Here is a 15860-nt window from a genome sequence, read left to right as displayed (position 1 = left end):
TTCAATAACTCCATGGCATTACCGACATTCAAGCAGCAAAGATGAGACGTCGTTGTGTGGTGAGAACTGATAGAAAATCGATAACAACAACAATGCCGCCATTTTCTTTATTTTTTGTAACCTACAATAAATAAAGCAGGCTTCCAGTCAATGGAAAAATGGCTTCTCCCCACCGGCGATTGTTGTTGTTTACGATTTTCTATCAGTTCTCACCACACAACGACGTCTCATCTTTGCTCCTTGAATGTCGATATGTAATGGTATGGAGTTATTGAAACTTACTACGTGTAAAAAAGACTACAAATTGAATGTTTATTTTTCATTGAATGTTTACATAAAGTTGCACTGGGTGCCTTTTAAGTATTGTTACGGCTGCCGTCTAATGTGCATTTGATGTTGAATGATTCTGTATGCAAATCCAGCTGGGTGATTCCCTTTCGATGATTGGTCCCCTCCCTACTTCCTGGACCCCATCGAAGCTACCAACGGGAGTCTCCAATCAAGCCAGCTGCACATAAATAGCATGTGTGTCCACAGTTCGGGGCGGCTGTGAACCAGTGAGCAGTCCGCCTCTTTATTGGTGCCTACCTTTTGTGGTTGCTCAGGGAATTAGAGTTTTGATATCGTTGTATTGCCTGGCTGCGATTGAGTGGTTTCAGCCAGTGTTTTTGTTAACCTTGTGTAGCTTTCTTTTGTTATAATTCTGTGTGCATGTGCACTCTTTTCAGTTGATTAAACCCCCGATTTTGACCCGAATCTGTCCATTGTCACCTATCCATTTCATTTATCATCCCAATCACATGTTGCGGCTCTTAAAACGAGCCGGGTCGTAACAGTATGATTCCATATTTTCATCTAGGCGATATAGTCGCCTGGGAGAGGGTGCTGCTCTCAAAACTGATGCTACATAATACTGATACCAAGGTGATCACCTTCCTCTAACCAGCCGCTGTCCGACTCTTCACTAAATGCCCTGACTGTCTGGAACCCAGCGTCCTGAGCCAGCTAGGAGGTTGCCAAGGCTGTTCCACTACAACAGGGGTCTCAAACTCACGGCCCGGGGGCCAATTGAGGCCCGTGGGATGATATTTTGTGGCCCCCTACTTGACATCAAAGTTTAGTGTTAGTGCGGCCCGCGCGTTGTTGTCAAACGCACATTTTTGCTGAGACGCTTGCCACGCTTTTTTAGCACTTGTGATAGGGTGACCAGATGTCCCAGCTTTGCCGGGACAGTCCCGATTTTGAGTTGCGTGTCCTGAATCCCGACAAAAGCCAAAGGGCGCAAAAATGTCCCGGTTTCCACCAACCACTAGGAAATGTCCCCTGTTGTCAGCGATTACATAGCTAATGTTATCTAATTATAGCCCGATCATTAACTTAGATTGAGTCAGTTCAGTTGTGCTACTTTCTTTTGTGGAATACTTGATGTGGCCCAGCCTGACCCAGACTACCTCCAGCGGCCTCCAGGTATGTTGAGTTTGAGACCCCTGCACTACAACATACCTGACCAACACCAGTGTTTTACAACCCCTACGCATGTTGCATACTAGGGACCACCAGTTCTAATGTATACTGTATATTATGAAGGTCTGACTTGATTCCAAGTGTGAGGAGCTCTGAATTAGACTCAGTTGACAACATGGTTAAAACATTTGACTTTTGACGGCTCAGTCAAAGAGCATAAAATGTTAAATAAACTCCTCAGACTTTTCAACCTCCTCTCCACATCATGTGACCCTCACACTGACACTCCCTAACTCCTCATCTTGCTTCATGCTTCCTAATGGCTATGTGGGGGCAGCTTATGTGCTAAAAATACGTAACAAATACTTTGGGGGGAATTCACTTGATCTTAGTCATTTCATTTAACATAATGTAGGATACCCACCTCCGTTCAGTAGGACGCCCTCTTCACTTCTCCAGAAAGAAACGTATCCCGCGCAAATAGTATGCTGCGAGTCAGGGAGTCATGTGGAGGAGTCAGGGAGTCATTAGGAGGAGTCAGGGAGTCATGTGGAGGAGTCAGGGAGTCATGAGAAGGAGTTAGGGAGTCATGTGGAGGAGTTAGGGAGTCATGTGGAGGAGTTAGGGAGTCATGAGGAGGAGTTAGGGAGTCATGTGGATGAGTCAGGGAGTCAGGTGGAGGAGTTAGGGAGTCATGTGGAGGAGTTAGGGAGTCATGTGGAGGAGTTAGGGAGTCATGAGGAGGAGTTAGGGAGTCATGTGGATGAGTCAGGGAGTCAGGTGGAGGAGTTAGGGAGTCATGTGGGGGAGTTAGGGAGTCATGTGGAGGAGTTAGGGAGTCATGAGGAGGAGTTAGGGAGTCATGTGGAGGAGTCAGGGAGTCATGTGGAGGAGTCAGGTGGAGGAGTTAGGGAGTCATGTGGAGGAGTTAGGGAGTCAGGTGGAGGAGTTAGGGAGTCAGGTGGAGGATTTAGCGATTTTTGTGGAGGATTTAGGGAGTCGTGAGGAGGAGTTAAGGAGTCATTTTGAGGATTTAGGGAGTCGTGAGGGGGAGTTAGGGAGTTAAGGAGTCATTTGGAGGAGTTAGGGAGTTGTGAGGAGGAGTTAGGGAGTCAGGAGGAGTTAAGGAGTCATGAGGAGTCAGGGAGTCATGTAGAGGAGTTAGGAATTCAAAAGGCTAATACGTCACATAGGCCACGCCCACTTGACGGGCAATAGCGAGTGATTCAGTTGGAGAGGGCAGAGATCAATAGGTAGACGGCGGAGAGCCCGGGGGGCTTGAAGTAGATCACGGTATTTTCCTCTACACACGTTAGAAACAATTCCCTCCCTTAAGCTTCATAGTTACCATACCGAAACATGCCTACTTTAACAAATAAAGTGAGTTAAAAGCGACCAAGGATTGGACCACTTTCTTCAAGAAATAACGCATCATATTGCATTAACATTTCTGAATTTATGTTATGGCGACCATTAAAAAACATTGAAGGACATTTGCGGCATGTTAATGAAATACTTTTGGGGGAATTCACTTGAACTAAGTCATTTCTTTAACATAATGACTTAATGACAGTACAAATGTACTGTTACACATTTGACTTTAGAGTACACATGCAAAATAAATATATACGACTTCAAATTTACTGTGACTTTAGTGTACGCATTCAAATTCTGCAGTTACAGGTGCTAAAGACTTTTGCTACTAGAATACCTTCATACCCTGACTCCTCCACATAACTCCCTGACTCCTCCACATGACTCCCTAACTCCTCCACATGACTCCCTGACTCCTCCACATGACTCCCTGACTCCTCCTCATGACTCCCTGACTCCTCCACATGACTCCCTGACTCCTCCTCATGACTCCCTGACTCCTCCACATGACTCCCTGACTCCTCCACATGACTCCCCAACTCCTTCTGAATCAGTCTCTTCCACGGGACTCGAAAGAGAGCCATGAGATGAGTCTCCTCAATGAGAGAATGTGTGTGGTCTCTTCTTGATTCAGATGATGGGCAAATGTCATATCGAGTCTTATGTGGTTTACAGGACATGATTAGTCGGAAGAAAATTCGTTGTTTTTTTTTTACATTCTTCGACTTCGACTGAGCACAGTAAAAAGTCTAAATGTTTCACCCACATTGTCAACTGAATCTAATTGTAATGTTTAAAGGTAATGGAAAACTACCGCAGTTTGACTAACTTTGTTTCGATAAATCATTGCAATTAAAAAATGGAACTGGGATGGATGCGTTGGATTTTTTAAATGTAATAACACTGATGATTGGTGATTATAAAAAAAAAGGTATACAGCTCCATTTGTTTTAAGTATACGATTTTCAATAGATGAAGGCATTGGCTGGACAACTGTTGTGCCATCCTCCAATAGCAGAGCACACAACCATCGCACTTTTTTGATCATTGGGAGAGGTTTCATCTAAAGTAGCAGAAGCACAACAAAACACAGAATTAAATGTGCATTCTAAATGTACGGTCTACATAAGTGCTGGTGGTCCCTAGTATGCAACGTGCGTAGGGGTTGTAAAACATTGGTGTGAGTCAGGTATGTCGTGGTGGAACAGCCTTCGCACCCTCCCAGCTGGTTCAAGTCGCTAGCTTCCAGCCAGAGTCTGATAGCATCAGTTTTGAGAGCATTCATCTCTCTGCCATCTCTGCCTGCCAATACTCCATCCTGGGCTCGTCAGGAGCTTAAGGTCCTTCATCATCAGGCCCCCTCAACCGGCAACCCCCTGGTGGATCAGGCCCCAGCTTGTATTGCAGCAGCATTCGCCCATGGGTACATCAAATGGCTTCAAATATGTCGTAACTATTAAATGAGAGATAACGAACTCGGACACAAGAGGAACGAGATATGCTTGTTCAAAGTTTGCATTTTTGTACAATTGCTATAGCACCACTTTTGGGCCAATCAGTTATTTTATTTTCTTATTTGTTAATATTTTCTCAGCCTCTACAGCTGTAGAAAGTTTCATAAAAAGAATGCGAGTCGTTTAGGCAGTGTAAGTCAAACGTGGCGGAATAATAATAAAAGCAACAAATACAATATATTACCTTCGCACTTTGAGGTTGGCTACCTAATAAATGAACACTATGAGGTGTAGCAGTAAATAAACGATCAGCCCCTCTACTTAGCACTCCTGTTGCAATTGTTTAAGGTTAAGCAGAACAAAAAAATTATATTAAGCAGCATCATCTAAATAGCTACATTCATAAGGTACCTTGTTGTATGCGTCTCAATAACCTCCACATGCAAAGAAAACAATGATGATCGTTGCTACTACTAAAAGATACCGTATATCGTCTTATTATAGAGGGATTATCAGTCTACGTCACTCTACGTTACTCCCTGCTCTACACGCATCCGTTTGCAGAAAGAGACGAGAGCATAATCATGTCTTGTTGTGCGGTTGGTTGCACAAACCCTTTTAATAAGACTGATCATCCCATTTATTCTACTTCTTGCTTGCCAACATAATAAAACAATTAAATACTTTAAGAATTATTCTTTTTCTTATTCGTATTGCATTCTTATTAAATGTATACTCTGTTTGAGTTCATCTCCCTTAAAAAATGTGTCCCCTTTAATTACGATCGATCAAACATGTTTTTGACACCTCAAAGGGCATTATTTCGCTCATACCATAGTCACTTGCCAAAGAAAAGAAATTAAGATCATTCATTTATATTTTCATGCGTTTTACAATCCAAATATAAATAGGACGGACCGTAGCTACGACTTGGCAACGGGAGGTATTCTTGTCCAGGCTAGCCAGAGAGCTAACGTTATGGATTGTGCATATTTATAATTCGAAATTCGTCCCAGCCTTTATACCACAGATATTCTTGGGTCTATAGCATATAACCGCGTTGTCTGATTACAGTTTAATCATTTTTCATCAATTTACCAGCTCTCGTTTTGAAGAATAATCACCGCGTCATTGGTTTCAATGGGAATCGCGACGCGTCTATTCTTTCAACATAAAGTGCCCTATCTTGCATCTGGCGCAATTGACTTAATCACTGGCGCATCATGTGTCGTTGCTAGTTTGCAACTGGCGCAGAGCGTTCTTTTCCCTCCTGCGCCACGCGTCGGTAAATTAGGGAATGATCTTGCGCCCCAAGGGGCGGTTCGGCGAAAGGAGGAGCCGTGTTCTGGCGCAAACCTTCCCTGGTGCTATTTTGCTGTTTCAGAAACCACTTGCGCCACAAACCAGGAAATACCTGGTTTAAAGTCAGTGGCGCGTTGTTCAGATGCTATTTTAAAGGCGCATGCATAATGTTGCTTGTGCACCTCGCGCATACACTTTGCTTCTCTCATCTACCTAGCCCCACATTCTTGGTAAATTATTTGGGAAAGAACAGCTGATACAGCGGTAATAAGTTCTACATTTAAATCAATGCATCTGCAAACACGTACAGAAAAAACACATATTTTCTGGACACAGACATCGTGTACATGCCCATAACTTTTAGGATTTATGAGTATTTGATCGTGAGAAAACATTGTTTTACCGCGAGTGAGTGTTCAAAAGAATGAATGAGTGCGGGCGCGCGTGTGTGCGTCCATCTGTTTAAACACACGCAAACTAAACACGTCACACATAATACCGTCCATGGCAATGTATATTAATGGGGGGACACATGCATATTAGAAACACAAGTCGATAACGATAATTCATACAATACTGATAAGAAACAATGTTTATAATGTATTGCGTCTATCATTAAATGGAACCACAGTTACCGCATATCATACGTTATATCATATACGTTTTCGTTGCCGAAATTTATTTGAGGACTCAGTATTTCTGAAGTTGTGGAAGAAAACCTTATTCCATGTGTGAATTAGGCCATATTATTTGGCAATAAACTGAGCCATTTGAAGTTTGAAATTCATGTGCATCTGTCTCATCGGAGACTGCAAACGCGCTATCAAAATATCAACTCGTCAGATTCAAATGCGCTCATGGCTCTTAAAGGGGATGGGAGCTGGCACTCTCATTGGTTTATTGCACGTTACGCCCAAACCACACCTACGGGTAATTAGGCTACTTCAGACCAAGCCTTTTTAGATATGCGCCGGGCGCAAGAGTCATTTTTCGCGCCGGTAAACATCGCCGTAGAACCGGCCACAAAGCTACTTGCGCTTGGCGCTTCTAACTTGCGTTTCAGACCGTTAAAATAGGGCCCAAAGAATACATATTTAAATTTGAAATTCGTCCCAGCCTTTATACCAGAGATACTATAGGGTCTATAGCATATAACCGCGTTTTCTGATTAAAGTTGAATGCAACAGTAAACTGAAAAAATCGCTAATTAACACCGCAACTGCAAATTAACCACACGTAGATAACCATGGCAACCGGCCTAACAAATTTTCTTTTCGCCATCATTCTGCGTGCGCATCCGCCGTTTTGATAAACAAATAATCCCCCCATACATTAGGCTGTATTGGGAAATGCAGAGGGTCTCTGTCGGACAGTCAGAACAGTGGGAAATCATGTACGAAAACGAGTAAAACCATCGTTTTTCCAATGTTTTGTCCCCGAGCAGGCCAAAACATTGGAAAAAGTGCTGGTCGTAAAAGTTAACATCAGAAAAAGCATTGGTTGAACCCAAATAAAATGTTTCGAAAGAAATATGGAATCGTATGTAGGCCTACAGTATATTTAACTCGATACATTTGGGCTGATGCCTTGTTTTGAAAGCAGATTCCAGGGACCTGAAAAATATTAAATGCCAATCATGTCCATAACACAAGGTTCAAAGCCCGGAATTATAATTATTCCAAAGTATGACGACGATGATGATGATGACAACGTAAATTTACTTTCAAGCGGGAGCTTGCCCTCTTGCTGTCTTTGTGTATCTGTACTTCTGAAGCAGTCTGTGAGCTTCAGAAGGAAGGAAGGAAGGCCGCAAGACATGGCGTGCTCCCTCGGTACGCGACACGGTTCAGGGCTGCTTTGTCCTGGGCAAGGACTTCTGGTCAATTAGCGAATGCTGTGGTCAGGGTAATGGGGTAATGGCGAACCATGATTGCCTTGCTCTTCACTCAACTGCTTTACATTTAATGCCCTAACTGTGCCCTAGCAGCTGCCAGACACAAAACTATATATCCTACTTACCATGCTATAAGCAGTGTTTATGATGCTAAACACACATTATTTTGTGTGCGCATATCCTTCTGCCACACAAAAAAAGGTTGCATGCAAACCATTTTCTATTGCCTGACTGAATTCAGCCGGTTGCTATATGCAGATATTTCTTCTTCCACATTCTGTAGAGTTTGGGGTCAAACATCTACGGTGGAATTTTCCATTAAGAGCTTTCAGCTTTGTATATTTCACCTTTTAAGAGGTCTCAGCCTAGTATATTTCAACATTAAATGTTGGCAAGAAGCCAGACAGATGACGACGCTAAATAAGGCAATAATTCCCCTTCAGCATCACTGATCTCTCAGAACTTCGAGCTCAGCAAGGAACCTCACAAAAAAGAACATATCAAATAAATGACGAGTAACCTTAACACTTTCATGCGCGTATGGAAAGACAAGCCAACCACATTTCCAAAGAAAAACTTCCCTATGATAAATTAAGGTTTTTGTTAATTTGCAACGGGAAGGCATGCTGCTCAAAGCTGTGAAAAACAACGTACAAGTAATCACTGGAATCGAACTACAGTTTACTCAGTATTCTGGAGCCCTTTGTTGGTCCATATTTTTCTTACTCCAAATGAAATGCACATTCTTGAACTGTTGGCAGAGAGGTTGGTCATTTTATTTCAAGTCTATTATTTAAAATCGTACAATTTAAAACAAAGTGTGTGTTGTGTTTCGTGTTGTCTACCATTTACACACATGAACATATCTTTACATCCAAATATGTGAAAATGTGCACTTTTGTACCATTATCGCCCCGGACACCACCACCAACACCACCACCATCACCACCACCCCCCCTACACGCATCATCTCACACACTCTCACCATTCACACAGCCAGTACACACCAGAGCACATATAGGGCAAAAGAGATACAAATGTACAGTAATTTACACAATAGAGATCGGCACAGCCTTACATTTCTCAAGAACCTTGTGGGCAAATCTTCTATTTAGGGTCCCATTTGCCTCTCCTGCTGAACAAGGGCCCTGTAGTGCTTCAGGGCCCCCTTTTGTTGTGGAAAAGCTAATGCAGTCCATCTATTCTGCAATGCTTAGAAACTGCAAGAGCATGAAAAATAACAACCGCAGGATATATATATATTTTCTTTTTTTCAGCATTGAATTCAGATTGTCATCAAAATGCTGGAATGTCCTAATCTACTCGCTTGACACTCTGTATTTAGTTTGAGTTGTTTTATTTTTTCATTGTGAGAATGTGTCCTTGGAGTCCGCTGCTGAGTTTCTTTCTTTATTACTTAGTCCTAAAAAAGTTACAAGTTTTTTATTTAGTCCTACGCAATATATATATATAAGTTATGTTAAACCCTGTGAAAAATATTGAGATTGTTATTAAAGGCACAATATTTAGCCATGAGGAGAGAGCACACTACTGTGGCCAGTATATTCTTGTTTTGCCTTTTTGTATTTTTTTTTCATGTACATGTTTTTCTTTTTGAGCCCTGACAACACAAGCAGTTCCAGTAAGATTATTTTACTTGGCATAACATTACAATGAAACAATAATCCACCCTTTGGGACGTTTTTGGGGGAGTCATACTGCATATTTGAATGTGCCAGTTATGCTGGTGGAAATTTGTATGACACGTTGACAGCAATACAGAAGCAACATTAGCATTTTGGTACTAAACTTTGGTTCAGTTTCATTTTTGGTAGACATATTGATGGACCAAACTGGGATAGATCTGAGGTGGCTGTCAAAGTGACCCTGCATTATGCTCGCTCAAACTTTTGCCCACATAAAAGTTAAAATCTATAGGCTGTAGGTCCTACTTCCGCAACGAGAAGATGACTTGTCTAATTAGTTGGCAAGTTGAGTTTGTCATATTTAATGTTTGCACACGATACTGCTAAAGAACGGCTTGGAGAGAAGTGGTTGTCTTTGTCAGAGTGCATCAGCAAGGTCGATTTTACACTTTTTATTTGTTATATTCCTACCTTCCCAAACGCTGTTAATAATTACACAATCTCGGTTTCGTGAGCATACATCACTTTTGTTTCTTTGAACACAAAGTTAGCATTACAATAATTTGTCTTCAGTCCTACTCAAACAGTCAATGGAGGCTTCCCATCAGCACATATTGCAACATTAATTACCCTCTTTCATATGATTAAAAAAATTATAGCGGGACGGCTATAATTTAAGGACGGCTATTTATTTGTCCTGATTTAAAAATTCCGCCCCATTTGACACAGCTGTTCAACAATTCAGTGATGACTGGAGCTTGTTAAAAGTATAGCTTAGGCCCCGTCCACACGAAGCCGATTTCATGGCGAAACCGCAAAGGTCTTGTACGGTTCAGCCTTCCGTCCACACGAAGCCGGCGAATCCGCTGACCGAATCCGTAAACTTCTGAAACCACCCTCGGAGGTGGTTTCAAATCTACCCGGTTTCGTTTTGGATTCCGGTGGACGCCTGAAACCGACTGAAACCGTAAACCATGACGTCATCGCCACACCCCTCGACCCTCTAGCCAATGACTGTTAAGCCCGCGGAGTCTCAGAACTCACAACAACAAAGATGATGGCGGACTATAGGCTTGTAATCGTTCTGCAGCAGATCATGTCCCTTGTTGGGTTGCTAAGCCATTATTTATTGAGACTGTTCACTGACTGTTTGTTTGTGTTGTTAGTGGTTCGGGGGGGCAGCCTTTATGCGCATGCTCGCCTCTTCTTCTTATTTAATTTAATTCTGGATTTCTGTAGCAGAAGCAGCGCCCCTTATGGGCCTGGCATGTGTACTACAGCGTTTCTACAGATCTACCCGGTTTCGCTTGACTCCGTCTTTACGGAGATACTCCGAAACCGGATAGATCGTTTCGGCTTCGTGTGGACGGGGCCTTAATTTGAACTAGCAACAATCATAAAATAAAGAAAAATAACATCTCTTCAAATGATGGGAAACCAACTTCTGTTTCTAAAAGGAATGCAGTGTACGTGATATACCGCCTTAAAATCAAAGGTGTTCAAAGTTATGTTGATGCTTACTTAAAGCTGCATACCGGGATAGAAAAAAGGAAATGTGTTTTACATAATATATATTTAATTTTTTTTAATATAACTTTTCAATTATTTAAATATGCAGAATAATAACATTGGACCATAATCTGACAATGTTGACTACCTGCAGCTCATCCCTGGTTGCCGACGTGGCAACCATTTTAAAATTGGTATTTGGGATCAGGTCATCGTTCAAAAAACCTTAACAGAGTGTTTGGGGCCTCAAGTTTTTAAAATGTTACTTTCAAATGTATGGTGACATCATAGGTCATTCTTTACCTGATTTCTTTTAAAGAAAATTACATTATACATGCTCACAGACACTGTGAGAATATTTTTGTTAGAAATGTTCACAAATTTGTCTTCATGTAATTATTGGTCAAGTTACATTTAACATTTTGACCAGGACTAACCTTAAATGCAATGGTTGTTTAAAAGCATACAGTATAAGTGGCTAAATATTGCCCTGCAATAAAATAAATAAAGCAAATTGCACTGTGTAAAAGAGCAGACATGCACTCAGCATAAGATAAACGGCTAAAACAAAGTCCTCTGTAAAGATCTGTCACTTGCTCCTCATCGGATACAATACAAATGGCCCTTACGATGACAATGAGTCACTTCAGTCTAACCATCGCGCGCAAACAATCCAGTGTCACCAATTTATAGTATGTCATCTCGCCAAATACTTTGCAATATCTTGTCAATCGTACAGAAAGATTTTACACATAATTTTGCTTGATAATAATATTAGTTTTAATATATGATAAAACATTTTTCTTACCCTCTCTTTTCTGCTCTGGGCTCTTTTCAATTGTATTTGAAAAAAAATCAATAGCAAATGAAAGCTGTGTTTTATATGCATGCAGAGTGCGATAAAGTAAGCTGAGAGTAGGAAACCTAATAAAGGAAATAGCATTGTCTCTAACTTTTTGGCACAAAATCCAAACAGAAAAATGTGTGCGTTTAAAATCCCTTAGTTTAATTTCATCTATTTCATTTGTTGTACTGATGAATAGATCAAAAGGTGAGATCATTTATTAAATTATATTTCTCTTATATATATGTATATTTATATATTATATATTAAATCGTATTTACATTGAAAAGACATCCAGGGGACTTGTGTGTATTCAGCAATAGAATTTATACAAACTAGTTGGATAGGTTGACCCCCTGCCCACCCCGACCCCCCAACAGACACACTTTTATTTGCGCAACACTGTACAAGGACCCAACCGACGTAAGCAAAGCGCCAGTCGGGTGTTTTTTTGTGGCCGCCTCAAGCTTTGACCTTTAGTGGACGTAGTAGAGCCAGTACACCAGGTTGAAGAACGTGAAGATGATGGGGAAGATGACGCGCGACCACTTGTCTATGGCATTGACATCCGTCAGGTCCGGGATCTTCACCTTGAGCTGCGAGGCCCTCCTCCTCAAGCGGCTCTTCTTGTGGGCCACAGGGCGGTCCAGGGCGGGCCGGCCGTACATGTCCCGGCTGGTCATGGGCTTGCGATACTGAATGCTGGCGCTGTCGTAGGAGAACATGGTGACTCGCGGGTCGTTGAGCGCCCCCATCATTTCGGCGCCGCTCATCTCGTTGGTGAGGTTGGTCAGCAGGATGTTGCCGTGGGCATCCACCTGAAAAATAAAATGCCAAGGTGCATTTTCATTTCAGGAATGTTTTGCCCCAAAACCCGACCTACCGCAAACGATTAATGAATATATTGTAACTTGAGCTTTGATTGTGATTGTAACAGTCACATTTTCTTCCTTATGATTCGTGATTCCATATGACATATTATTTGGACATGAATTATTTATCATACGATTACCCATTATGGCTTATGGATTAAGCTATATACATTCACCCACTTGCACTTTGTTGCTCTCCAGCCGGCTCTTGTTCTCATTATTGGTCTTGGCAGCCTTCTCCGCCACTTTCTTCTGCAGGTGCGGGCCCCGTCCGAAGAAGATGTAGTTGACAAACGCGTACTCCAGCAGAGCCAGGAAGACGAAGACGAAGCAGCCCATGAGGTAAATGTCGATGGCCTTGACGTAAGGAATCTTGGGCAGAGTCTCCCTCAGATGGGTGTTGATAGTGGTCATTGTCAGAACCGTCGTTATGCCTGTAAACAAACGACGAGATGGGTCAGCAAGAGGGAGTCTTCCTCCATGAACACACACAGGTTACACAGCACACAACATCAAATGGCAGTCTATCTTTACTTTTCCGTGTAATCAATCTTGGTTTGCCAATGCTAACATCAGTCAATCAACAAGTGTAAGTGGCATAAATGAACAGCCCCTTCATTTTAATTTCATCATTGCGACGCTCCCTCTGCCTCCCTTCATCCTACAGATTGTAGGGCGGTGCATAGACGGTGTAGTATACCCCGGGTTAGTCTGCCTCCTTGCAGCGTCGCTGTGTGCTTCATGAGTGGGCTAGGGATTCGTCACATGGGGCCGCATGTATGGCCTTGTGTACCAGTCCCCTAGACCCTGACTTTTCCATGCTTCCTCCCTACTGTTGGCTATAAGGAGAAGCAGGAGCAGCCCTTTACGGTCGTGGCACAGCCCTCTATCGCCTGGTCGCTTAGGCCTGCCCTGCAGTGGTATTTTCTGATTGCAGACGAGCAATACCATCACACATGATGTGAAGGTGGGCCGGACAGTTTTTTCTCAGCGATCTGCTCGCCCTCTCTCTGAGCACTATGCGTGGAGAGAGTGAGGCGTTTACCAACATGGTTTGATCGCTGAGATGGGGACCTCCCATTCAGCTCCCAATTAGCTTCACCGTCCCCTACTCTTTTTGTGGTTGGTGGAGACTATGTTGCAGGAACCCGTTGCGAGCATGGTTTTGCAGCGGAGGTGGCTCGTCTCTTGGGAGAAGAGCACATTCTGGATCTTGCGTTTTCAACTCATCAGTTGTTATGCAGAAAATCACCCCCAGAGCGTCGCTCTGAGAGGGTGAGGACTGTGTGAGAAGGGGAGCTTCACATCCCTTGATCTCGATATTTTTCTTCCATCCGTCCCTATTCTCATGGCTCACAGCCTAGACTCACAGGAGATTTAGTGGCCTAGACACGGGCACGATTACAGCGAGGCTCTCGCCCTCTCGGCAAAATGCGGTTCTGTTGGCGCTCTCCTACTTTCGCAGGAGTTTGTCAATCATGATCCTGTTGGGGCTGATGGCAGCTGCCCACCCCGTGGTTCCCCTGTGCCTGATCTTTTTACACAGACTACAGCGTTGGCTTGCTCGTCAGAGGTTGGTTTCCAGGCGACACAAGCCAACCTACACTTCTCAGGGGGGCACTATGCCTATGTTCCCCTCAGCATAGTGCCATGTTACGTGGTTGTCTTCACGGGCGCCTTGTTGGCGGGTAGGGGAGGCCCCACTGCACACATAAATTTGCTAGAGCTCCCCTGATGCGCAGCCACTATGTTCTGATCAAGACGGACAGTGGTCGGTGGCGGCTTACATAAACCAACCTGTCGCTCCTCGGCACCTCCATCGAGAAGTGGTCGAGCTCTGGCTTTGGGCTGATCTGAATCTGCCCAGCCTAAGAGCCCTTGCATAACGCGGTTGCCCAGCACCTCAGGGTTGACCTCATGTCACACACCAGTCCCCACCGAGACGGGAGGCAGTTACATCCCGGGGGACCTTTTCACGTCCAGAGAGAACACCCACTGCAAGCTGTGTTGCTCTACCCCCAACAGGATCCTCCCTGCTGGGGGTAGACGCGACGGCGCACACACCTTTGCCGTGGGCTCTCTTGTCTGCGTTCCCGCTGCTTCAACTGATCCATCTTCTTTTTGGGACCTGTTCAGACAGGAGGATCTGTGCCTCATTCTGGTGGTCCGAGAGAGCCGTCCGCTCTGGGGTTTTTCAGAGCTCGCATTGGTCTGACTGGCACCGGCCACTGCGCCATGCGGCACCAATGCGCTTTCACAAGCGCATGGGATGGATGCCTGATGCGCCTGATGCGTCGGGCCGGCTGTTGGTTGGCTTCTGATGGCAGTGCATAGCACTGGCTGTGAAAATGCTTGACCACGTTCCATTACACAAAACAGTTGTTTGTGTGTTAAAGCGATGCTGCCATGGGCCGCTACACTCCGCTACACTCTGCTCTACACAGGGTGTGGCCGTTTCGAAGGCTCTACTCTAGGGCTTTTTCGGTGGACATTTGAGCGGCTGCGTCATGGTCATCCCTGGCGTCTTTAATATCCTGTCCTCTAACCATTTATAATGGATGTAACCCTTGTCTTGTATATGAAAAAAGTACTACAAGGCATTTATTGAGAAGTGAATTTGTTTGCTTGTGTGGACCTTTTCCAATAGTCGCTATCATACGTCGACAGATTTGCACATTTGTGTGTTCACCGGCAAACTTTAGCTTCTTCGTTGCTTTTCGAAGCCTCGCTGCTCTGTTCATTGTGACGCCTGCTAGCGGTTCCTCCTACCGCCTCTTGCTGGGAGCGGACGTATGCGGGGGGCCTCGTTGCTCGCCACAGTTGGCAGCTTGGGTCTTCCTAGCTTCGCCTCCAGTGGTGGCGGACGTAGAAGACGCATTGTTGCTCTCCATGCCAGTTTTTCCTGGATCCTATGAAATACGGCTTGAGTCAGAGGTTACAGACTCACTCTATTCTGCTGATCATTGCTTTGCGTGTTTTTCTGAGAATTTTGTGTTTTTTATTTAGCTGTTGTGTTTTGCACAACCTCCTATTGAGTCTGATGTGCCCTGAGACATTGGTCCCTGAGACATTGGTCCCTGAGACATTGGTCCCTGAGACTGGGGTCCCTGAGACATTGGTCCCTGAGACTGGGGTCCCTGAGACTGGGGTCCCTGAGACATTGCTCCCTGAGACATTGGTCCCTGAGACATTGGTCCCTGAGACTGGGGTCCCTGAGACTGAGGTCCCTGAGTCGTGGGTCCCTGAGACATTGGTCCCTGAGTCGGGGATCCCTGAGACATTGGTCCCTGAGACATTGGTCCCTGAGTCGGGGGTCCTTGAGTTGGGGGTCCCTGAGACTAACCCTAGCTTTATGATCGCAAGCGTAGCGTCTAGTTTCCCACCTGCTGTTCCTTCCAATTAGTGAAAGTATAGCATGGCCGACGAATTCTGCTGTGCGCCGCGTTATACTGTATACACGGTGCCGTGGGAAATTTTTGATTGGTGCAGTGCTGTAATGTT

The 15860-nt window shown here is 44.1% G+C and overlaps 1 protein-coding gene across 1 annotated transcript in view; it reads right to left on the bottom strand.

Annotated features, from left to right (window-relative positions):
* Positions 1 to 10692: 10692 nt before the first annotated feature.
* gabrb1 (gamma-aminobutyric acid type A receptor subunit beta1) overlaps positions 10693 to 15860 on the bottom strand; it is a 38678-nt gene continuing 33510 nt past the window's right edge. The window contains exons 9-10 of the mRNA XM_030357233.1: positions 12540 to 12793; positions 10693 to 12305 (exon numbers count right to left, since the gene is read on the bottom strand). Of these exons, the coding sequence (XP_030213093.1) occupies positions 11964 to 12305; positions 12540 to 12793 (596 nt within the window). The 3' untranslated portion in view covers positions 10693 to 11963. The remainder of the gene's footprint in view (positions 12306 to 12539; positions 12794 to 15860) is intronic.

This window comes from Gadus morhua, chromosome 5 (genome assembly GCF_902167405.1).
Source record: "Gadus morhua chromosome 5, gadMor3.0, whole genome shotgun sequence".
In the NCBI taxonomy this organism is placed as follows: domain Eukaryota; kingdom Metazoa; phylum Chordata; class Actinopteri; order Gadiformes; family Gadidae; genus Gadus; species Gadus morhua.
Note: the sequence above shows the minus strand (reverse complement) of the source record. Positions and strands in the feature narration are given on the sequence as shown.